The 24,224-nt window shown below is 38.7% G+C and overlaps 1 protein-coding gene across 1 annotated transcript in view; it reads left to right on the top strand.

Moving 5' to 3' along the window:
- Positions 1-23,207, top strand: part of Tmx4 (thioredoxin-related transmembrane protein 4) — a 49,621-nt gene extending 26,414 nt beyond the window's left edge. Inside the window, exons 5-8 of the mRNA NM_029148.1 lie at positions 8,132-8,177; positions 16,719-16,820; positions 17,635-17,698; positions 18,843-23,207. Of these exons, the coding sequence (NP_083424.1) occupies positions 8,132-8,177; positions 16,719-16,820; positions 17,635-17,698; positions 18,843-19,183 (553 nt within the window). The 3' untranslated portion in view covers positions 19,184-23,207. The remainder of the gene's footprint in view (positions 1-8,131; positions 8,178-16,718; positions 16,821-17,634; positions 17,699-18,842) is intronic.
- Positions 23,208-24,224: the final 1,017 nt, after the last annotated feature.

Here is a 24,224-nt window from a genome sequence, read left to right as displayed (position 1 = left end):
CGTTGAAGAATTGAGTTGGAATTTTGATGGGGATTGCATTGAATCTGTAGATTGCTTTTGGCAAGATAGCCATTTTTACAATGTTGATCCTGCCCATCCATGAGCATGGGAGATCTTTCCATCTTCTGAGATCTTCCTTAATTTCTTTCTTCAGAGATTTGAAGTTTTTATCATACAGATCTTTCACTTCCTTAGTTAGAGTCACGCCAAGATATTTTATATTATTTGTGACTATTGAGAAGGGTGTTGTTTCGCTAATTTCTTTCTCAGCCTGTTTATTCTTTGTATAGAGAAAGGCCATTGACTTGTTTGAGTTTATTTTATATCCAGCTACTTCACCGAAGCTGTTTATCAGGTTTAGGAGTTCTCTGGTAGAATTTTTAGGGTCACTTATATATACTATCATATCATCTGCAAAAAGTGATATTTTGACTTCCTCTTTTCCAATTTGTATCCCCTTGATCTCCTTTTGTTGTCGAATTGCTCTGGCTAATACTTCAAGTACTATGTTGAAAAGGTAGGGAGAAAGTGGGCAGCCTTGTCTAGTCCCTGATTTTAGTGGGATTGCTTCCAGCTTCTCTCCATTTACTTTGATGTTGGCTACTGGTTTGCTGTAGATTGCTTTTATCATGTTTAGGTATGGGCCTTGAATTCCTGATCTTTCCAAAACTTTTATCATGAATGGGTGTTGGATCTTGTCAAATGCTTTTTCTGCATCTAACGAGATGATCATGTGGTTTTTGTCTTTGAGTTTGTTTATATAATGGATTACATTGATGGATTTTCGTATATTAAACCATCCCTGCATCCCTGGAATAAAACCTACTTGGTCAGGATGGATGATTGCTTTAATGTGTTCTTGGATTCGGTTAGCGAGAATTTTATTGAGGATTTTTGCATCGATATTCAGAAGAGAAATTGGTCTGAAGTTCTCTATCTTTGTTGGATCTTTCTGTGGTTTAGGTATCAGAGTAATAGTGGCTTCATAAAATGAGTTGGGTAGAGTACCTTCTACTTCTATTTTGTGAAATAGTTTGTGCAGAATTGGAATTAGATCTTCTTTGAAGGTCTGATAGAACTCTGCACTAAACCCATCTGGTCCTGGGCTTTTTTTGGTTGGGAGACTATTAATAACTGCTTCTATTTCTTTAGGTGATATGGGACTGTTTAGATGGTCAACTTGATCCTGATTCAACTTTGGTACCTGGTATCTGTCCAGAAATTTGTCCATTTCGTCTAGGTTTTCCAGTTTTGTTGAGTATAGCCTTTTGTAGAAGGATCTGATGGTGTTTTGGATTTCTTCAGGATCTGTTGTTATGTCTCCCTTTTCAGTTCTGATTTTGTTAATTAGGATTTTGTCCCTGTGCCCTTTAGTGAGTCTAGCTAAGGGTTTATCTATCTTGTTGATTTTCTCAAAGAACCAACTCCTCGTTTGGTTAATTCTTTGAATAGTTCTTCTTGTTTCCACTTGGTTGATTTCACCCCTGAGTTTGATTATTTCCTGCCGTCTACTCCTCTTGGGTGAATTTGCTTCCTTTTTTTCTAGGGCTTTTAGATGTGTTGTCAAGCTGCTAGTATGTGCTGTCTCCCGTTTCTTCTTGGAGGCACTCAGAGCTATGAGTTTCCCTCTTAGAAATGCTTTCATTGTGTCCCATAGGTTTGGGTACGTTGTGGCTTCATTTTCATTAAACTCTAAAAAGTCATTAATTTCTTTCTTTATTCCTTCCTTGACCAAGGTATCATTGAGAAGAGTGTTATTCAGTTTCCACGTGAATGTTGGCTTTCCATTATTTATGTTGTTATTGAAGATCAGTCTTAGGCCATGGTGGTCTGATAGGATACATGGGACAATTTCAATATTTTTGTATCTATTGAGGCCTGTTTTGTGACCAACTATATGGTCAATTTTGGAGAAGGTCCCGTGAGGTGCTGAGAAGAAGGTATATCCTTTTGTTTTAGGATAAAATGTTCTGTAGATATCTGTCAGGTCCATTTGTTTCATAACTTCTGTTAGTTTCACTGTGTCCCTGTTTAGTTTCTGTTTCCACGATCTGTCCTTTGAAGAAAGTGGTGTGTTGAAGTCTCCCACTATTATTGTGTCAGGTGCAATGTATGCTTTGAGCTTTACTAAAGTGTCTCTAATGAATGTGGCTGCCCTTGCATTTGGTGCGTAGATATTCAGAATTGAGAGTTCCTCTTGGAGGATTTTACCTTTGATGAGTATGAAGTGTCCCTCCTTGTCTTTTTTGATAACTTTGGGTTGGAAGTCGATTTTATCCGATATTAAAATGGCTACTCCAGCTTGTTTCTTCAGTCCATTTGCTTGGAAAATTGTTTTCCAGCCTTTCACTCTGAGGTAGTGTCTGTCTTTTTCCCTGAGATGGGTTTCCTGTAAGCAGCAGAATGTTGGGTCCTGTTTGTGTAGCCAGTCTGTTAGTCTATGTCTTTTTATTGGGGAATTGAGTCCATTGATATTAAGAGATATTAAGGAAAAGTAATTGTTGCTCCCTTTTATTTTTGTTGTTAGAGTTGGCATTCTGTTCTTGTGGCTGTCTTCTTTTTGGTTTGTTGAATGATTACTTTCTTGGTTGTTCTAGGGCGTGATTTCCGTCCTTGTATTGCTTCTTTTCTGTTATTATCCTTTGAAGGGCTGGATTCGTGGAAAGATATTGTGTGAATTTGTTTTTGTCGTGGAATACTTTGGTTTCTCCATCTATGGTAATTGAGAGTTTGGCCGGGTATAGTAGCCTGGGCTGGCATTTGTGTTCTCTTAGTGTCTGTATAACATCTGTCCAGGCTCTTCTGGCTTTCATAGTCTCTGGTGAAAAGTCTGGTGTAATTCTGATAGGCCTTCCTTTATATGTTACTTGACCTTTCTCCCTTACTGCTTTTAATATTCTATCTTTATTTAGTGCATTTGTTGTTCTGATTATTATGTGTCGGGAGGAATTTCTTTTCTGGTCCAGTCTATTTGGAGTTCTGTAGGCTTCTTGTATGATCATGGGCATCTCTTTTTTTATGTTTGGGAAGTTTTCTTCTATTATTTTGTTGAAGATATTAGCTGGCCCTTTAAGTTGAAAATCTTCATTCTCATCCACTCCTATTATCCGTAGGTTTGGTCTTCTCATTGTGTCCTGGATTACCTGGATGTTTTGAGTTAGGATCCTTTTGCATTTTGTATTTTCTTTGACTGTTGTGTCGATGTTCTCTATGGAATCTTCTGCACCTGAGATTCTCTCTTCCATTTCTTGTATTCTGTTGCTGATGCTCGCATCTATGGTTCCAGATCTCTTTCCTAGGGTTTCTATCTCCAGTGTTGCCTCGCTTTGGGTTTTCTTTATTGTGTCTACTTCCCCTTTGAGTTCTAGTATGGTTTTGTTCATTTCCATCACCTGTTTGGATGTGTTTTCCTGTTTTTCTTTAATGATTTCTACCTGTTTGGCTGTGTTTTCCTGCTTTTCTTTAAGGGCCTGTAACTCTTTAGCAGTGCTCTCCTGTAATTCTTTAAGTGACTTATGAAAGTCCTTCTTGATGTCCTCTATCATCATCATGAGAAATGTTTTTAAATCTGGGTCTAGATTTTCAGTTGTGTTGGGGTGCCCAGGACTAGGTGGGGTGGGAGTGCTGCGTTCTGATGATGGTGAGTGGTCTTGATTTCTGTTAGTAGGATTCTTACGTTTGCCTTTCGCCATCTGGTAATCTCTGAAGCTAGCTGTTTTAGTTGTCACTGTTAAGAGTTTGTTCTTCAGGTGACTCTGTTAGCCTCTATAAGCAGACCTGGAGGGTAGCACTCTCCTTAGTTTCAGTGGGCAGAGTATTCTCTGCAGGCAAGCTCTCTTCTTGCAAGACAGGTACCCAGATATCTGGTGTTCGAACCAGACTCCTGGCAGAAGTTGTGTTCCACTCACTAGAGGTCTTAGGATCTCGTGTGGAATCCTGTGTGGGCCCTTGCGGGTGTCAGGCGACTCAGCTGGCAAGGTAGCCCGGGGCTCGAGTCGAGCAGAAGGGACTTGTGCCCCAGATCAGGCCCGGGTAGCCTGCTTCCCTATGTACAGCAGTCTCAGGTTCTGCGCGATTGGATTGAGGCAGGCGCTGTGTTCCACTCACCAGAGGTCTTAGGATCCCGTGGGGAGTCCCGTGTGGGCCCTTGCGGGTGTTGGGCAAGACTCTGCTGGCAAGGTAGCCTGGGGCTCGAGTCGAGCGGAAGGGACTTGTGTAGCATATTTTCTATTAGGCTGGAAAAACAAGGGTCATGGGCCTACTTGAGGAGGTGTTAAGAGATATAGCTCTGAAGGGAGAATTGAGGTGTGATTCCCAGGACAGGAGGAGCTGTGGCTCAGATAAGAGCAAGGCTGGCATAGTTGCAGGATGACTGTGGCCTACACAGAAGCCTCAGTGTGAGAAAGGAGATTGTGGAGTTCTTGGGGAGCAGCATGGTGGCAGAGTGCAGCACTCTAAAAGGATGGAGCAGAGCCTAAGTTGAGTAAGAGGTAGGCTGAAGATAGATTGTGCAGGTACTGTGACCACAGTCAGGAAAGGATTTAGTTAGTTATTTTCTATAAGTACCTTTGAAAAGAAATTGACTCTTAGGATGAAAGATTGGAGAGGACAAGAAGAGTTGAAGATCAAGCTACACATCTGATACTTATATGTAGGCAGCTAGGTCAAGCCCATATGTGCTCTTTGGTTGGTGGGTCAGTCTCTAGGAGCCCCAAAGGGTCTAGATTAGTTGACTCTTTTGGTCTTCTGTGGAGTTCCTATCCCCTTTGAATCCCCCAACTCTTCCACAAGACTGTCTGAGCTCTGTTTAATGTTTGACTGCGGGTCTCTGCATCTGTTTCAGTCAGCTGCTATGTAGACCCTCTCAGAGGGAAATTATGCTAGGCTCCTGTGCAGCTTGGTCTTCATGCAGGACCCCAACAACTGGAGCTGGGGCTGTCTCTGACTCTGTTTGCCTTTGGTTACTGTTCCCCTAACTGGACCACCTTGTCTGGCCTCAGTGGGAGAGGATGTGCTTAATCCTGCAGTGACTTGATGCCAGGGTAGTTTGGAACCCACAGGGGACCTCCCCCTTCTCAGAGGGGAGGGACTATATGAAAAGGTGATTTGGAGGAGAGGGGGTGTAAAGGGAATAAATAAATTAGTAGAAAAAAGAAAAAGAAAAGGTGAAGAGAAAGCAGCTAGAAGGTTTTTACAGTATCCAGCCAAAAGAAAGGCAGCTTGTATCAGGGTGTCATCAGTGGTGGAGATGGAGAAAATTAGTACATTTAAAGTTGATTTTGAAGGTGGAATTGGCTAACATGAAGAGGGGCATTTACAAGAAAAAAAATCTCTGGGAATCGAGTTTAATAATTGGTGAATCTTGTTATTTCTCACCATCAAGATTCTGCTAGACGTTGAAAGAAAAAGAGGCCATAATTTTGAGAGGAAGTAAGGAGACATGGTTTGTGATGGAGGTGGAGGGAGGAAAGGGAAGGGGAAGTGATACAGTTATATTTTAATTAAAATATTGAAAAAATCCTCTGCTAGATAGCTTTGGGGTATTTAAAATCAAGATTATGGCTTTCAGTCACCATTCTAGCATGGAGTGGAAAGGATTCATGAGCCCTCACCTCTAAATTGAGCTATGGATGGTACTGGACTTCTTTTTTGAAAGTGCGAGACAGTTTTCCTAAGGGTGGCTTCTGGTATGTCAGCACCTCCACAGGATGGCCCCATACTTAGGAGTTTATGGCTAACACTAATTGGAGTTGATAGGTTAGCAAAAAGAAGGAGGAGGAGGAGGAGGAGGAGGAGGAGGAGGAAGTAAGATGATAATGACAACATGAAGCAAGGGAGCAGGGAGGTAGGGATGGATCTGGGAAGGGTTGAGGTGAATATGATCAAAATTTATTGTGTGAAATTCTCAAGGACTTAATAATAATTATTTAAAAAGGAAGAAGAAAAAAGATTGTTTGGCTTGGTAGAGATATAGACTTTGTAAAGCTGTTATGCTGAGTGTGTGTAGTTTCCTGTGGAGAATTGATGAACATGATTAGAGAAAACTTTGATAGTGTTTAAAGTCTTAGAATGAAAAGGAATATCTAAAAAGTAAAAGAGAGTATAGTGTTCTTAGAATAAATCCATGACCCTCCTCAAAGTTAACTACTAAGCACTAAGTTATCAAAAGCGAGTTGACAAGTGAGAGGACACAGGAGGTAAAGATACTTGCCACCAAGTCTGATGAACCGAGTTTGATCTCTGGGTCTCCCATTGTGGAAAGAGGGCACTGATTCAAGCAAATTATCTTATGGCTACCACATGTAGCCCAACTGTGTATTTACATGTATATACAGTAAATGCGTGTGATTAAAATTAAGAAAGGAAACTGGAAAATTAGTACTTGTGATGCAGAAGGAAAAAAAGAGTGAAACATTTTCTAGAACCAAAGAAAAGATACTGAAGAAAGAAATAGTAGTTACTTGTGTCCCATGATGCCAGGAGGCAAAGAAAGATAAAGTCTGACAAAGGCATAAAATGCAGCAGGGTGACATTGTTATGGCCTTGGCAAATGGTAAGGATGTAGCCAGATTTAAAGGATCTCAAGACATACCTCTGCAGGAATTGCAAGAGAGGACTGCTTCTTAGGTAAGTTTGTTCTGAAGCTTGAGGACATTGTGAGGGGAAGAGTTGCTCAGTACAAAAGATGGAGGTGAGTGAGACATGTCTTCATGCTAAAGAGACTGATTCTGGAGAAGTAGACTAGTTGGTAATGCAGGAGAAGGGAAGATGGAATCATGTCCTCAACAAAACAAACAGGTTAAGATCCAATCACAGGTTGACAAAATGGCCAGGTAGACTTTGCTATTGATACAAAGGTGGTATGTTATACAACAGGTTCATATTTGATGATAGAAAGATGAAAGTGGTCACCTGCCACACCAACCCCGGTAGAATCTTTGTGACAAGTTCCATAGACTGATGTAAAAACTTCAAAAGGAGGAGGCCTCTGGGAACTGGTTGTGGAACTCTTGGCCAGAACAAAGTATTGAGCTATAGTTCTCATGGCAATTTATCTGTTTTATCTTCTTCTATTCCTTTTTTTATTTGTGAGATGTTCCTGATAACCTAGGATAAAATTTTAAGTGAGAAATATGGATGAGAAACCATCCCTTGAGATGGGGTCACTAGCCATTACCTTGTCTCTGGGAAAACCAGCACTTTACTTCATAAATCATTTGCAAAATTACATAATAGTATTATATAGATATAAACTTTCCCAACAATAAAATTTCATATGACTACATGTGTATCTTCGGTAGTGGGCTTTGGTATATGATTAAGAAAGCCTTAAATAAAAAGAATTAAAATAGTTTAAATTTACACCTTGAAGATTCACAAAAAATTAGGTCCTAGATGTTAAATAATAACTGACCATAAAAATTTATTAACCTGCTCTTGAAAATATGACACTAGCGTTGAATGATTTTTGTGCTTTTCTGTACCAAATGACAATGATGTTATCTCTCCTATCTGTGATTGCTTCATTAAACACATCTTCTCAGAGTTGTACTACTTGTTTCTATAACCCTTACTTGAGAGCAGCACAATACATTCAGATTCAGACTGTCTCTTTGTTTCTGATTGTCATGCTGAATCCTTAGCGACCTAGCCTTTGGGAACTCTTACCTCAGGAACCCCCATATCCGACTGGGGTGGTCTGTGCTGTCACCTAATGCCTTCTGATTTTATAGTGACATACAAAGAGTGCTTGTTAGCTCACAGTGCTTGTGGAGCGAGGATGTGTAAGGATTAAAAAGAAAAAGCAAAGGAACCTTTATGGTTGTTATATCTTGAAAGATACTATACTAGACAATATTGAGCTTTTACTTTTGTCACCAGCATATGTTATCTTTTCCTTCATATATAATTTATTCACAGCTGTTGTTTTTGTATGATGGAAGGATAAGGGGTCAAAGATTTGGAATGTATTTAGAACAGAGTAATGAACAGGTAACGCTAACCTTTTTGAGAATTGAAGTGAATGGAGGAGAGAGAGCAAGTACAGGCTCAGAGAAGGTATGACCCCTGGCCTGAGCTTTGCTTCGTTTTGTCTTTGTAGCTGACCAGGATTCTTCTCTTTCTTTTGTAGGATGTCTGGAATGGCTGGTCTTTTTAGCATCTCTGGCAAGATTTGGGTGAGTACTTATAAACAATTATATTTGAAGATATATATTTTTAAAGAGTAGAAATACAGCTTATAAACAATGGGAAAAAGAAAATTGTAAGCACTTTAACAATTCTTAAGCCATAAAACTACTTTCATGTTTGGTTCATCATAGTAATATGTATTTATAGAAAGGAATAATTTGACGATATACTCATGGAAGCTATATCAGACCCATATTTTATTAGATTGGTGATGAGTCTTTATAAAAGCAAAAAGGCTTATGTGATATGGCTCTATTTTATCTCATTTTCCCCTTGCAAAATCCCTTTATAGATCAAAGATTGTCTAGGCAGGCATGAAAGTCATTCTGTGTATCTACAAGCAGCAAATTGTAGCCTGAGAAGGGCTTCCTGGTTTTAGAAACAAAGCTTTCTTTGAGCAGCCATTATTATTATAGCATCTGATGTTTCTTGACTATTGTTAACTACAGTGGTGGAGTTGTATAGTCGTTACAAGCACCAAAAGAGTTGTGGCCCACTAGTGTAAAACAGTCACTGCTGTAAGTGCTTATATAATGACCTGTAGCCACTTCAGAGTACAACAATTATTTAGGCCAATTGTTTGAATTATTTCTTGGTTTTTGTATGTACTTTGACCATTTGTTTCCTTCTCTGTAGAGAGAGCTTATTGCCATAGATTTATTGTATATTTTGTTTGAATTGCTTGCTCCCTGTTTGTGAACAACACTTTAAATATGTTATTTACTTTTTGATCTAAGGCTAATAAGAGTAGACTTAAGATAAACTCTGTAGCAGTTCCTGCGCATGCATGCATATGTGTTTCCTGTGATTTAAATGGGGGAATCTCTTTTCCCATCTTTTTCTTCCATTGCCACAGTGTCTATACATTTTCTTAGCAAGTTATATTGAGATCCATAAGGTCCCTTTCTTGAAACCTGCAGAAGGCTGTTAGAGCACATCTTGTAGCTATTCATACTATAAGTGGAGACAAGAAACCTTAGCCTAATGAGACCTTACTGATTGCTTCTGTGCAAGAATAGTATTAAAGGATTCTAAAATATTTGTGAAAGGAATCATAACCTTTGTCCTGAATTCCTCAAGAGTGTATATCATGTGATGCAGATAAACTCCAAACCTAAGACTCTTTCTGGGACACAGCAGACCATGTAGTGCTGGCTGCAACAATCTAGATGTCTAGAGTAAGGGATGGCCTTTCTAGGCATAGAATTTACCTGTTCATGGAGGTATTGATCGGACTACTGATAGAAATGATCTTAGTTTAGTCCCTTCATACAAGTATATATGTAGCAAAGATTAGCTCTAACTTAGACATCTGGTAAAATACTTCATACCATATATATTATATGTAATGTATTCTTGTATATATTGTTATATATATTTAGGTATTTTATATTATATAAAATATAATATATTTAATTATATAGTTATATATCATGTGTTATACCTATATGTTATATTAAGTATATATTTTATAATATATATTTATATATTAAATAAAGTTCAGGATAATCAGCTGACATTTTAAAATATTTCCAATAAAATAGAGTAGGATACTTTTATGTAATGAAAACATATAACATTGAGCAAGTATTAGTATGTTGACCTAAGAGACATAATTAAAAAGACAGAACTGATCATGGGTTCTCCAATGGAGGAGTTAGAGAAAGGACTGAAGGAGCTGAAGGGGTTTTCAACCCCATAGGAAGAACAACATTATTAACCAATCAGAGCTCCCAGGGTCTAAACCACCAACCAAGGAATTCACATGGAGGGAACCATGGCTCCAGCCACATAGGTAGCAGAGGATGGCCTTGTCGGGCTTCAATAAGAGTCCCTTGGACCTGTGAAGACTCGATGCCCCAGTGTAGGAAAATGTGAGGGTGAGGAGGTGGGAGTGGGTGGGTAGGTGCCGGCACAGCCTCATAGAAACAGGGGGAGGGGGATAGGATATTGGGTTTCTAGGGGGAGGAATCAGGAAAGGTGATAAAATTTGAAATGTAAATGAATAAAATATCCAATAAACAAAACAAAACAAAATGTTACTAAACCTCTACCAAAAAAAAAAAAAAAAAAAAAAAAACAAGGACATGGCTGGCCAATATTTTTACAATTTGGAAAGGGGATAACTATTTAGGTAATGTAAATTTGTCTCTAGACATAATGAGTAAAGTATTGTTAATATGACTGAATGCAGGATATCTACAGTCTCACATGAAATACTTTGTCAATTTTCTATAAGTAAAACTAATAATTTCACTGTTATCCTAGGAGGAAGTGTGGTACTTTTTTTTTTGGATTTTTTGAGACAGGGTTTCTCTGTATAACCCTGGCTATCCTGGAACTCACTTTGTAAACCAGGCTGGCCTCGAACTCAGAAATCTGCCTGCCTCTGCCCCACCGAGTACTGGGATTAAAGGTGTGTGCCACCACACCCGGCGGTGTGATACTTTTGAAATGTGGTGCCATTGAGAACTTAGAAACGGGGACTATAAGTTGCTTATTCCCCATCCATGAATAAATACTCTCACAGTAGACTGTGAATTTATTTAAGCTTATTGTATCTTATGGTAGTAACATTTATAAATGTTACAATGATCAAAAGATGGAAATGACTTTACTAAAGAAGGATTTATGTATAGCTTATGATGGAAATTTCCAAAATGAGAAGGAAAAGAAACCTACAAAGCCCTTGGAAGTTCTGAAGGAATAAGGAAGGCATTCTTAAGGCACTGAGATTATGAGACTTATGGGAAATACATAGAGAACTAAAGTCGCTGTCTTCAGATCAACATTAATGATAAACTGGCTGGAATCTAAGTTTAATTCTATTCTCTGTCCAGTCTACATTGAGGAGAGTCACAATACAGGGATGATTCCCTCAGAGCTTCCAAGGGAAGTCCCATCCAGTCCAAGCAAGGATATCGAGTAATATTCACTAAGAGGGAAAGTAGTACAAAGAAAGCTTGAACATACAGAGATTCTTCAGAAGATCAAGTGATAACCTAGACATCAATAGGCCTTAACAGAATGTAAACAGAAGTTGATTTTGCTAAATATCTTAAGCAGGCATATGTAAAGTATGATCACTTTTAAAATGCAGTGTGTCTCTATAGTGATTGAAGGGACAAGGGTCCTCAAAAATTATGTTTTATCATATGAAATGTTATTTAGAAAATAAATTCTCTCTCTTGAAAAAATGAAATAGACATAAAAATCTAAAGCTAAACTGGATCTCTTATAATCAACTGCATATATAGTTTCATGATACCACAATTCCAGTCTTTATAAGGATTTCTAAAGCTATTTGAACTCAGAGGAAACAGATGGAATTTTATTTCTGTAGTTTTAAAAACAACTTCATTAATTTTATTGCTTAGTAATAATTATTTAGTTATTAGTCTTTAGCAATAATTACCGAAGAAAATCACAGTACTACAGAATATTTTCAGAAGTTCAAATAGATCCCTGGAAGGATAAATTGGTACAAGAAACTTGAAGTAAAACGTACTAAAATAAGAGAATGCTTTCAAATACTAAGCCATCTTGGACCCAGAATGCAAAGATTTGGAGACAAATACCTTTATTTTTTTTTTTTTTTTTTTTTTTTTTTTTTGTAGTTTAAAAATCACTTAAGACATTTTTTGAGTGTTTTAATCACTTGTTTTGGAGAAAAGGTATATGACACTGCTCAACTACACATCCACAGTCACTTAATTATATCTTCATGTGTAAGCTAAAACAGCAGGTATTCATAAAGCAAGTTGGGAGATATATCCATGAGTCATGCCTGAGACAGAGTGGCCTTCGGTGTCCTCACTCTTCTTGACATACTTGAAAGCTTAAGACTGATGTGCCCAATAATGACAATGGCACAGTAAGAAAAGTGTAAACTCTTCCATATACATTTTTTTAACCTAAAGCCAGAGCTGAATAATATCTCTTAAAACATTAAGAGCTGGAAACTACTTTTTAAAACAACTTTATGGAAGAAGAATTTACTTCAGTTCACAGTTCTGCTGAAGGTAGGCATGGTGGCTAGAGCTCCAGACATGGTTGTAGAGGCTTTCCACCTAGTGACATTGCAGAGGTGAAGACAGAAATTGATTTAATGGGGTGGGAGATAGTAGATTAATGTAGAAGAGGAACTGTAGGGAAGGAAAGCCAACACTAAAGGCCTTTAGTATAGAAGGGTCCTAAAATATATGCACATACATATGAAAAAAGAATTTAAAGGGAGTTAGAGTTACCCTATGAGAGGGATACAGTAGAAGAGTCATATGCAAACAAAGAAAACCTTCAGTTACCTCCCTTTGAGCAGTTGGCCACTGGGATCCCATAGACCTACAGCATACAGGCTATTGCCATTTCTCTTGGCTATTCTCCAGAACTTGGTGGTAATACCCTGCTGCTGAAGATACCACAGACTTGAGTCACAAAACATGGAGAATTCAAATGAGTACTAACCTAGAAGCTACATTCTATTTACTCACTCTCATAGTGCTGAAAGGTGCTATGCATACTACTGGAGGAGAGAATTCATTATTAGTCTTACTCCACTGTATACTTTGTGAGCTACAATGGTGACTGTCTTGGTAGTAGCACCAGTGTAACAGAAATGACCAGCCACTTCCTGATTGGCTTTAAGGCCTTTTCCTTGAAATGGAACCCATACCTGGCAGCACTATGGGGACCGGGAACCTGTAGATAGGTAGGTCATCAACCCTAGGGGAACCTATTACTATGGTTCTGCTAAATGAACACAGTATTAAAATAACTTGTAATAATTTATTACTATAAACAATATTAATATGTTTTCAGCCCTTATCAGAGAAGCTTTTTGCAGTAAGATCCACTACTGGTCAGTGTGCAGAGAATAATAGCCTACAGAGTACTCAATATGGCATATCTAACATGCCTCTCCTCTGGGATCATTGAGGAAGAGGGGGCTGAAAATATAAGAGCTAGAGGTGGTATATGGCTACAAGGAAACAATAGTTTCCAGACACAACAGGGCAGTTGCATGTATGAACAGACAGTGGCTGTGACTACAAGCAAAGGGCACGGGCATGCTCAAGCCAGACAAAATCTCAGCATGCAGTGGGAGAGGCTAGGTCCCATACCCCAAAGTATTTGGGTAACATTTTAGTTTTTGTTTTGTCTTTATTTTTTTAAAGAAAGAATGGTGAAAGAAAATAGGTTGGGTGGGTAAGTCGGCGAGGGTGATCATAAAGGATGTTGAGAGAGAGGTTTTGAATATGCTCAAAATATATGAAATTCTCAACTAATTAATAAAATATTAGAGAGTAGAGAGGGGATGGTAATGGGGGCAAGAGGAGAGAGGGAGGAAAGTGTAAATGTAATTTTTACTCACCGAAAGTAACTGTCATCTCACAGACTTTCTGCTTAATATTCTTACCATTTCTAGTTCTTTCTGAACTCTGGCTGGCTGGTTCAATTCAGCTGTTCTGGCTCAAACTCCTCCCCGAGCTAACTGATTAAATCTGGCTTCTCTTAGCTTCTCACTGAATTGCTCTGCTTGGCCTGAAACTAACTCTGTCAATTCGTTCTAATCTTCTGGCTCCTTCTTATTCTCTGGCTTCAACCGGCTCTGCGGCATGAACTGAATAGAACTGGACTGACTCCACTGTGCTGCCTCTTGTGCTGACTGAACAGAACTGAGCAAACTGCCTCCACCGTACTCTTTTTTTTTTTTTTCCATTTTTTATTAGGTATTTAACTCATTTACATTTCCAATGCTATACCAAAAGTCCCCCATATCCACCCACCCCCACTCCCCTGCCCACCCACTCCCCCTTTTTGGCCCTGGTGTTCCCCTGTACTGGGGCATATAAAGTTTGCAAGTCCAATGGGCCTCTCTTTCCAGTGATGGCCGACTAGGCCATCTTTTGATATATATGCAGCTAGAGTCAAGAGCTCCGGGGTACTGGTTAGTTCATAATGTTGTTCCACCTATAGGGTTGCAGATCCCTTTAGCTCCTTGGCTACTTTCTCTAGCTCCTCCATTGGGAGCCCTGTGATCCATCCATTAGCTGACTGTGAGCATCCACTTCTGTGTTTGCTAGGCCCCGGCATAGTCTCACAAGAGACAGCTACATCTGGGTCCTTTCAATAAAATCTTGCTAGTGTATGCAATGGTGTCAGCGTTTGGATGCTGATTATGGGGTGGATCCCTGGATATGGCAGTCTCTACATGGTCCATCCTTTCATCTCAGCTCCAAACTTTGTCTCTGTAACTCCTTCCATGGGTGTTTTGTTCCCAAATCTAAGGAGGGGCATAGTGTCCACACTTCAGTCTTCATTCTTCTTGAGTTTCATGTGTTTAGCAAATTATATCTTATATCTTGGGTATCCTAGGTTTGGGGCTAATATCCACTTATCAGTGAATACATATTGTGTGAGTTTCTTTGTGAATGTGTTACCTCACTCAGGATGATGCCCTCCAGGTCCATCCATTTGGCTAGGAATTTCATAAATTCATTCTTTTTAATAGCTGAGTAGTACTCCATTGTGTAGATGTACCACATTTTCTGTATCCATTCCTCTGTTGAGGGGCATCTAGGTTCTTTCCAGCTTCTGGCTATTATAAATAAGGCTGCTATGAACATAGTGGAGCATGTGTCCTTCTTACCTGTTGGGGCATCTTCTGGATATATGCCCAGGAGAGGTATTGCTGGATCCTCCGGTAGTACTATGTCCAGTTTTCTGAGGAACCGCCAGACTGATTTCCAGAGTGGTTGTACAAGCCTGTGCTGTTCTCATGAGAGCTGGCCTCATCCTCTTCTGTCAAATCCTTATCTGATTTGTCCCTCAGTTAGACAGCATTGTTTGAGATTACTGGTTTGATCTAAGGGCATGCCTGCATTCCAGCCATAGTAGCCATGTTGCTGGGTTCAAATTTCTGTACAGGAACAACAGGTCAGAACTGAGGCCAGGCTTTAACTTTAGTGACCGACTTTCACTGGCTCGTCTTCTTCCCTTAAAGTTGTACAGCCATTGAAAACACTGCCACTAGGCGTGTACCAAGTATTCAAACATATGTCCGTGGGGTACATTTTCATATTCAAGCTGTACCCTACCCCTGGTACCCATATGACAAGAGGCATACAAGCCCTACTTTAAAAGTCCTCATAGTTACTGTTCAGTGCTATTTAAAAATTATCAAGTCTCTTCTTAGACTCAGGACAGTCTCTTAACTCTGAGCTCTTATAACGTAAAAAAGCAGGTTGGATATTTTTAGCATATGGTAAGACATTCCATAAGTGGTGAAATGGTGGCATAGCAAGGAATGATTTGGTCAAAGTGAGACAGATTCAGTGGATAAGCAACCACCATACTGGTTCCTAGATTTGGCACTCATGCTGACATTCTTTGGGCTCTAAAGAGCTCCAATACTGTAAACCTAGAATACATATAATCTTTTGTTTGGGGTCTCTACAACTTTTCTTTGGTAATGCCCCAATTTTTGTTTTTTTTTTTTGTTTTTTTTACATCTCATGTTCATGTCTTTATACAATAGACTGTTAGGGCTTCCTTTGTAGAGAATCCATATTCTCTGGCCTCAACAACTTTCTGAGACTTTGGCATCCATGATACTTTCATGATGTTGCATAGTACATGCCCATAAAACCAACAATATGGACTCTGCTACCAGGCTATATGAGCACCAGATATTCCTAAATGGTAAATCTTTGGATTGTCAGATTGTTCTGGTCATTTAATAAATTTTTGTTTTGTTTACATGTTTCTCCTTTAGAATAGGTCAGAATAAAATATTTAGTCTCTTAATATAAACTAAAAAATTAACAGGGATGACTTAGATTTTGAGAAATATGAGATTAATTTAGAAACTTGGACTCATTTTCATCATTTTTTTTTGTGAATTCTGGGAAGAATTGTTTTTATGGGCTGCTGAAATCACACTTGGAGCCTTTTAATTACGTGCCTACTATTTGATTGGATTGTAGTTTATGATCTAAAGCAATATGACTTGACATGAGGAAGTATGGACCTGGGAAGTCTACCTCTAAGTACCCATGGATTTGAAATGAACAGTTCATATATGTAATTCACATATTGTTTAACATTATAAAAAGTAAGTGTGGAAAATTTTAAATGGTTCATACTCTAAGGCATCAATCACTTTGCTTTATGTAACAACTGATAAGGAACCAAAGGGTTTTATATTTTAAAAAATTCCATGTTAGTATTAAGTACTGAGGAAGAAGTAATGATTTCATAAAGGGTATTAGAAAATCTTTTGCTATGGAAGCAAGAGCTGGCAAAGTAATTTGACCAGACCTATATCAAGATCCTGAACTCTAAAGAATAATTCTTAATAGATATGATTTTGATAATTACTGTTCCTCAGTTCTACAAAATTTGGCATGTTCATTAGGAATCACTTGAGTATAAATTTGGTCACATATGTGGAGAGACAGTTTGTAGACTAAATACAGCTAGAGAATCCTGCACTTCAAGTAAACATTTCATTTCTCATTTGATTGCAGCACCTTCACAACTATTTCACAGTGACCCTTGGAATTCCTGCATGGTGTTCTTACGTTTTTTTCGTCATTGCCACATTGGTGTTTGGCCTGTTCATGGGTCTGGTAAGACATTGCCAGTCTTTTTTTTATTGTCCTTTAAGCTGAGGACTTCAGGTAAAATTAAAAGGTGGCCATAAAAAGAAAGTACATAGATAGCATTTTCTGTCATTTAAGCAGTTAATTTACTCTTTGGTTTCAATGATAATGTGTAATATAATGAGAAAACCATAAATATCACCCTCTAGTCTTATTTCTTAAATATTCTGAAGATTAATGCTGCAAACAGTATATAGAGTGATCAAAGAAGGAATAAATACTGTACATGAATTGGTAATCATTTCCCAAAACAACCAAGTTGGCTATAACTTCACATAATGCTCCTTGCTTTGACCACTGTGGTAAAGACAAAGAATATACCTAACAAGTTACATGACAGACCATTTTCTTGTTCCTATTCTCCAGATGAATATCTAAACCTGACTAGATTATTTAATATATTTTTATTAATTTATTCTATCATATATACACCCCAACCTCAGCTTCTCCTTCCACCTCTTTTCCAGTCCTTCCCCCAGACCTCCCCATCTACTACTCATGCATCAAGGTCAGAGGTGGATCCAGCCAGTCTCTGCTTAAAGTAGAATTTAGCTCTCAGTATTACAGAATTTTCTTATATATGGCCAGTTACTTTTTTGAAATGCTTAAGAATTCTATACCCTGGAGTGGTCTTCCAGTCAAGTGTATCTTTCTGAAAGCTTTGACTAGTTGCTAAGTGTCTGGCTAGGGGAGAACTGGTTAAGGGACACACAACTGATGTTGAGGCATCTTGGTAGTTTTTCTTCTCTACTCAGTGTGAAATTAACTTTGTTTCTTCCAGATCCTGGTGGTGATTTCAGAATGTTTCTGTGTGCCTCTTCCAAGAGCTTCCTCTGAACGCTGTGGTAAGTCCGAGAAGTTCTCATGGGTAGAATTTTTAGAGTTCCATAAATTACCATAGATTCTGTGGCTCAGCATTTTGGCCATAGCTTTCCACTTTTCCTTGATCTTCAGTAACCTGCACTGAGTTCTCTAAAGATGTGTTCTCCAGACAACTTTGAATAAAATTTATTTTCCTCTTTTAAAATTAGAAAATATTTTATATTGAAGATTGCATTTTCTCCTTGGGCTTATAACCCATATTTTTCAGTGAACAACTTTTACTCTTGAATTGGAATGAAAGATTCTTAGAGGAGCTAACATTTGTTGAATCTTATGACAGTGGTCACTATGCCAAATCTGCATTTTTCACTCTACTTCAGGCCTGACTCTGATGCCCTTTACTTGTAGTGTTGAATTTCTCAAGGGTTTAAATGAGGTTCTATCTTTAGTTCCTGAAGATTTCAGGACTTCATAGATAGCTAGGAATCTTGTATGACCTTCAGCATTTTGGAGTGCAAAAGGCAGCCAGTCTAAACTGCTGCAGGAGTTCTCTGATTTCAAGCCTAGCCCAGATGATACTATGTTTATGAAGTTCATTCAGTAACTATTAGTATTCCCAAACATATTTTATCAATTTAACTTTGTGGTAAGAGATCTTTTCTTCCTGACATTGGTCTCAAACTCCTGGGGAGTATGACTTTTATTGGCTTGTCTGAAATAGTTGCTATGACCAGTGAGTCATTTAGTATTTTATACAGCATGCAATACATACTGTATACCATAAAACAAAACTTTGTACTCCATTCCCATCTGCCTTATCATACACTCAGTGGTGCTCTTATAGGGAAATATAAAATTTTTAGATGAGGCTAAAACTCTTCAGGCAGTGGTGGCACACACCTTTAATCCCAGCACTCAGGAGGCAGAGTCAGGTAGATTTCTGAGTTTGAGGCCAACCTGGTCTACAGAGTGAGTTCCAAGACAGCCAGGGCTACACAGAGAAACCCTGTCTCAAAAAGACCAAAAAAATAAAAATAAAAAATAAAAAAAATTTTTTTTTAAATTCCCCATTTGTTCATCTCCTGGTTAATCAGTGAGTTAATTACAAAGTTGCCATTTATTATCCAGAGGTTTTTTGTTTTTTTGTTTTTTCTTTTCCTTCCATAGAGCAGGAGCAGAGTACTGGAGAGGCTCAAGGAGCTGAGCAGCTACAGGATGCAGAGGAAGAAAAGGATGACTCAAATGAAGAAGAAAACAAAGACAGTCTTGTGGATGATGAGGAAGAGAAAGAGGACATTGGAGATGAGGATGAAGGAGAAGAAGATGAGGAAGAGGACAACTTGGCAGGCATCATGGCTGAGGAGAGAAGTGACACCAACGAGCGAGCAGTTGTGAAGGAGGGTAGTGTGTCCCCAAAGGAGGACGGAGCTCACCCAGCTGACACTCAGGACGTGGTGGAAGACGCCCTGAGGCAGCGCAAGAGTCAGAATGCCAACAAGGGATCTTAGGTTACATTATGACATTTCTAAAAATACAGGCCAAAAAAGAAGTCTGTTTCCCTCTGGTCTGCAGTTTAAGCCAAATCCTTAGTTGTTTGTTTTGTTTTTCTGAATGAGCAGTGTTCACTTTTAGAAGATGATCTCTGGCCCCGTGGTTACATGGTAGTAAGCCTCAGTGTCGTAAGAGAGGTGTAGCACTTAGCCATCATAGTGTTAGTACCTTTGTGGGGTCTTGAAGAGAACAAGTTGATGTGCTTGGGAGCCAAAGAGTAAATCAGAGGACTTCTCTGCAGTTCTCATTAGCACCTTTAGAAGTGAGGCTGCTGCTTGATAAAGTGACAGCAAAACCAGAGCATCCTTAAAGTGCAGGAAGTCTTTGCCGTCGTTGTTAAGCATGTGTTTTAGTCAGGTCAGAAACATCAGGTACCACAGCTCCCCAGCACTCTCTTGAGGCTAGAAATTGTGGAGACCGGGGTATAGATAGAACTTCAGCATGGAGCTAGGGAGTCATCTGAGCTCTTTTGGTCTCTCGTCTTTTGTTTCTTACCTTTCATCTCTATGACTTTTCCACCTTGCACTTGCAGACTCCCATGGTTCACAGCTGCTCTGTAGTGAGAAGAGCCGGCAGCAGTGATCTGCATGGATTACCCTTACTGGATGTAAAACTTGAGGGAACCACAGTTGAGGAGGCTAAGACTGCCAAGTGTCTCAAAGACATATGCTGTACTCTCTGAAAATTCAAAAGGCAGTGGCAGTTTCATAGGACAGGTACAAGCAACATCTTTTTTGGGTCCTATAGTTACAGGATAACTTCTTCAAGAGTTTCTCCAGCCACATCCTTTGTTTTTCTGAACCCAGAGTGCTCTAAGCCTTGTCACTGTAAGGTATTTTTATAAAGCTGACTTCAGGTCTGTGGTGGTTAGTTTCCATCTCAAGAAACCTCTCTGGAACCACTTTAATAACAACTGAAAAGGCATGTCGGCTTTGCTTTTAGTGATGTGCTTTTGGTGAAAAAACAAATTGATGAAAGTCAATTTCAGTAGGTAAAAGATTTTATTTGTTTCTATCTCCCTTGATCCTCTGGAGAATTGTGTGATTATAAATCTCTCCCTGCTCAATCCAATATCAGTATCAAGGAACCCAGATTCCTTATTAAATAAAAAAAAATCTCTATCTCCTCTCTTACCCTCTCAAGTCTGAGAATAAATCCATAAAATTAGATTCTAGCTATATGAAGGATGACTAAATTCAATCTTATTCCCCCTTGGGTTGAGTCAGAATAATGAGTACAGGTTTGTGAAACTCAAAATGTTTCATCATTTTAAAAAGGGGTATGTAGTGTATTTCTCTGGCTGCTTAGATAACGTTTTCTTTGCATTAGCTGCCAACAGGAGGGTCATTGTTAGTGGAGGTTCAGAATCTGCCTTCCTGTACTGCACAAGGCTGCTACAAACCTTGCACAAAGAAAGATTTTATTGTGACAATCCATTCTTTATGAATGTTTTTGTTTCATCTTTCTAACTTAGTTAACTGTCAGTTCAAGGCTGAGGCCATCACAGAACTGGAGACCTTACTGCCCTTCCATGTTTCTGCCCTTCTGATACATCCTTACTCAAAAGTGTCATGGTTCTGTGGTACTTTTCATCTTCCTAATAGAGCTGAGCTGCACCTTCTCTTCTGCCAGTATATTTCCTTCCTTCCTTCCCTTGTAATCCTTCCTTGATGCATGGAGTGTTTAAGCAATAGTAAATCCAAGTTCAGAGTGGTGGGAAAGGGACGACTTGCATCTCTGTTCTGTGAAGTACCCTCCTCCAAATCGACATACTGGGTTTTAATGGGATATTTGACAAGAGGGAAAGCTTGAAGGATTACAGTCTGCCTTGGCTTTGATAAATGTTTTAAAACCAGGTTCCATTTGGACCACAAATACTACCTAATAATATAATAAGATAATATATTTCCTTTCTTTTTTTTTTTTTTTTCCTGAGATAGGGTTTCTCTGTGTAGCCCTGGCTGTCCTGGAACTCACTCTGTAGACCAGGTTGGCCTCGAACTCAGAAATCTGCCTGCCTCTGCCACCCAGGGGCTGGGATTAAAGCCGTGCACCACCACCACCACCCGCATTATATTTCCTTTCTTAATACTTAAAAGATATTGGAAGCTGGAAGAAAAAGTCATGGAGAAGGGGGTCTAGTCCACTAAAATTATATTTATTTGTAGGAATCATTTTTTTTCCTGGCTTTTCTGTTTTTAACATCCTGGCAAAAATTGGGTTTCTAGTAAATAGTCCAGGACCTTAATTTCTTTCCATATGAAGCCTTAAGGTTTATTTTCAATACTTTGTTCATATAAAATTAAAGGAATAAACAACTTAAGATTAGATAAACATTTAATACATTTTTGTGTACATAATAAATTTAATCCAGAAGTGAAGTGCATGAAAATGTGATTTTCTAAAACAAAAACCATGCTTCCCTTCCATTGCCATACCTGCTATTTAATTGTAGATTGCTATTTTCTGGATGTTAAAATCTGGTGAATGAGATAGCAATTGTGGAATGAGGGTGTATAGTGCTTTATGCACAGATGGATAGAGAAAGGTGCCTTGTTCTTCATTGGAATATCTGAAAATTCCATTACCTCTTTTTATTTTTTTCTTAACCCTTCACCTCCTTAACCATGCTGAACCACACTGACTTGCTTAGAATCCCATGGGAGCGATGCACAGGCAGTTCACTTTTCTGTTGTTGTTATTGTTTGGTTTTGAAGGCTAATCATGGAACATGGAAGAGATGTCTCATTCACTACATAGGCCATTGTGCTGTGTGGCAGTCACTGCAGTCTCATCCTGTACATAGGATCTGTACCTGTTATTTATAATAACTAGTGCAATGGAAGGCAAACAAGCTTGACACAGATCAGCTTTGGACAGCTGAAAAGCTACACTTTGACCTTTTAGGGCCAACTCCTGGCTGATAATTAAGATATTGCCATGTGGTTTGAGTATATGTAAGCTTGAATAAGTGCACTGTGTAACATCTTTTGGGGAGGAGATTAAAATGCTAGTTAAGGGAATATCTGCCATGTGGCTTTTGCGAGTTTGGAAACAATGGAGGTCAAAGGGAAGTTTTAAAGAATTGTAAAGGGTGAAAGATATTTCAGCATTAAAATCCTAAGCATGAAGTGAGGGAAAGAGAGAGAGAATGGAGCTTTTGCTGGTGTGTACAGGTTTTCTGTGTTCTTCCTCTTAGTGTCCTGCTGTTATTCCTGCCAGTATTGTACATTTGTGATTGACTAGCCTGTCAAATCATTCAACTGTTTGGAAAGTATTTGTGTAAATCTTTGTGCCAACAAGAACGCTCTCAGTGTTGTGTCTCTTTACCTCATTGACTTGATCCTTGTGAGATTGTAGCTTCTGACAGAAGCCAAGGTGGAGTCTCATGAAACCTGCTAGGTCAGTTCTTTGAGCAGCTACCCAAAGCAGGAGACTCAACTGAGAAACCTTGGACAGCTTCAGCCTAGCATGTTGACCTCAGAGGCTTATTCTCTAAAGTTTCGTGTAGACTGTGATGTTCACCTGTGGCTTTGACTCATTTCTAATGTGGTTTAATTTTATTTGTCTTTGGAAAGCTTTGTAGAAATGCAATTTTTATACTAATGACACTGTTCATTTGTGAGTCAGTATATTATAAAATGGTGTGTTTTTTTGTAATAGTTTTGATTGTTTAGCCCAGTGTATTTATTTTCCATTACCTATGTATTCTGTGCTCTCAAATAGATGTGTAGCAATTGAAATGAGAAATCAGTTCATCATTTCAAGTACTACATTGCCTGCATTACAAATTCTCTGATCACAGAATTGTACATAACCCTGAGCCTATGTACTGCCATTTGATTGTCAGGTTCCATTTGTGTCAAAACCTAAAGATAGTGATGACCAAGTGAAACAGAGTGGTGTATTGCTTTTTCATATGAATATTTTCACATAAAAGCATTTGTGAAAGCAGTTGAAAATATTACTTTGTTAAAAAAAGAATTTTCTTCTGTGTTTATTCTCTGAGTGTTCATTCTCCACTTTTTGTACTTGGACTTGGTAAAATCCATGCAGTGTGCCCAAGGTTAATGCAAGGGTTTCTGAACACCACAGCCCATTGTCCTATCTGTATGAGCTCACTGCAGTTGCCCTGGTCAGGCTCGTGCATTTACTTAGTGACTTTGCTACTTCTCCAAGATTGCTGGCCTTCCACAGTCTCCTACGACTTAGAGAAGACTATCTCAACTTACCTGTTCCCACCTCTGTAGCAATAAAAGAGCCAAAAAGGCAAGGTGGCTCCTTTGAACACACTTCACACTGATGTAATGGAGATTTGATTTATTCCTTTTGAAAGATAGTAGTAAGCTGTTTGGTAAAAGAAAAAATGCTATTAAGTTCAATTTTACCCAGTTTCTTTACCAAAGTAGAGGTAAGAATTCTGTCTGTGTGAATGACTCTTGGTGAAAATTCTTCACTAATCTACCTCTCAGGTAAGTTAGTATAATCTCTAAGTATAGTAAGTGGGATTCTCTTTAATCCTGCTAATTTAACATTAGTTGCCCTTTGGAAAATCTTTTGCCATTAGAATGTAGAGTGTTTTAGTGTCACTGGTGGGGCCCTTTCCTGGAATTGAATGGTAGAGACCATATGATAGATGCAGAAAATATCAGTGGTGCAAAAGAACAAACTGTCAGGCTCATGAAGTTATAAATCATTGAAACAGTGACTGCCTTTTTAGCCCATGCTCTCTGCACATGTCTCAGGCACATAAGAGATTACAGGTTGGCTGCTTGATTATTTTGACTAATAGCAATATTGTATAGTGTATTTTGTTTCTCATATCCTTAACATCTTTGTCAAATAAGGTGACAAGCCAGCTGATCTGCGGACTCTTGTATTTACTGGAAAAGTAGTTGTCACTTGTCTCTTTTTAAATAGTTTACTTTGTATTTGGGGTTTTGTGTTTTGAAGCAAGGTCACGATGAGTGTCCCAGCTAGCCTCAGATTTACAACTCT

This window comes from Mus musculus, chromosome 2 (genome assembly GCF_000001635.26).
Source record: "Mus musculus strain C57BL/6J chromosome 2, GRCm38.p6 C57BL/6J".
Lineage (NCBI taxonomy): Eukaryota > Metazoa > Chordata > Mammalia > Rodentia > Muridae > Mus > Mus musculus.
The sequence above is the reverse complement of the archived record's forward strand: the minus strand, read 5'-3'. Positions and strand labels throughout refer to the sequence as shown.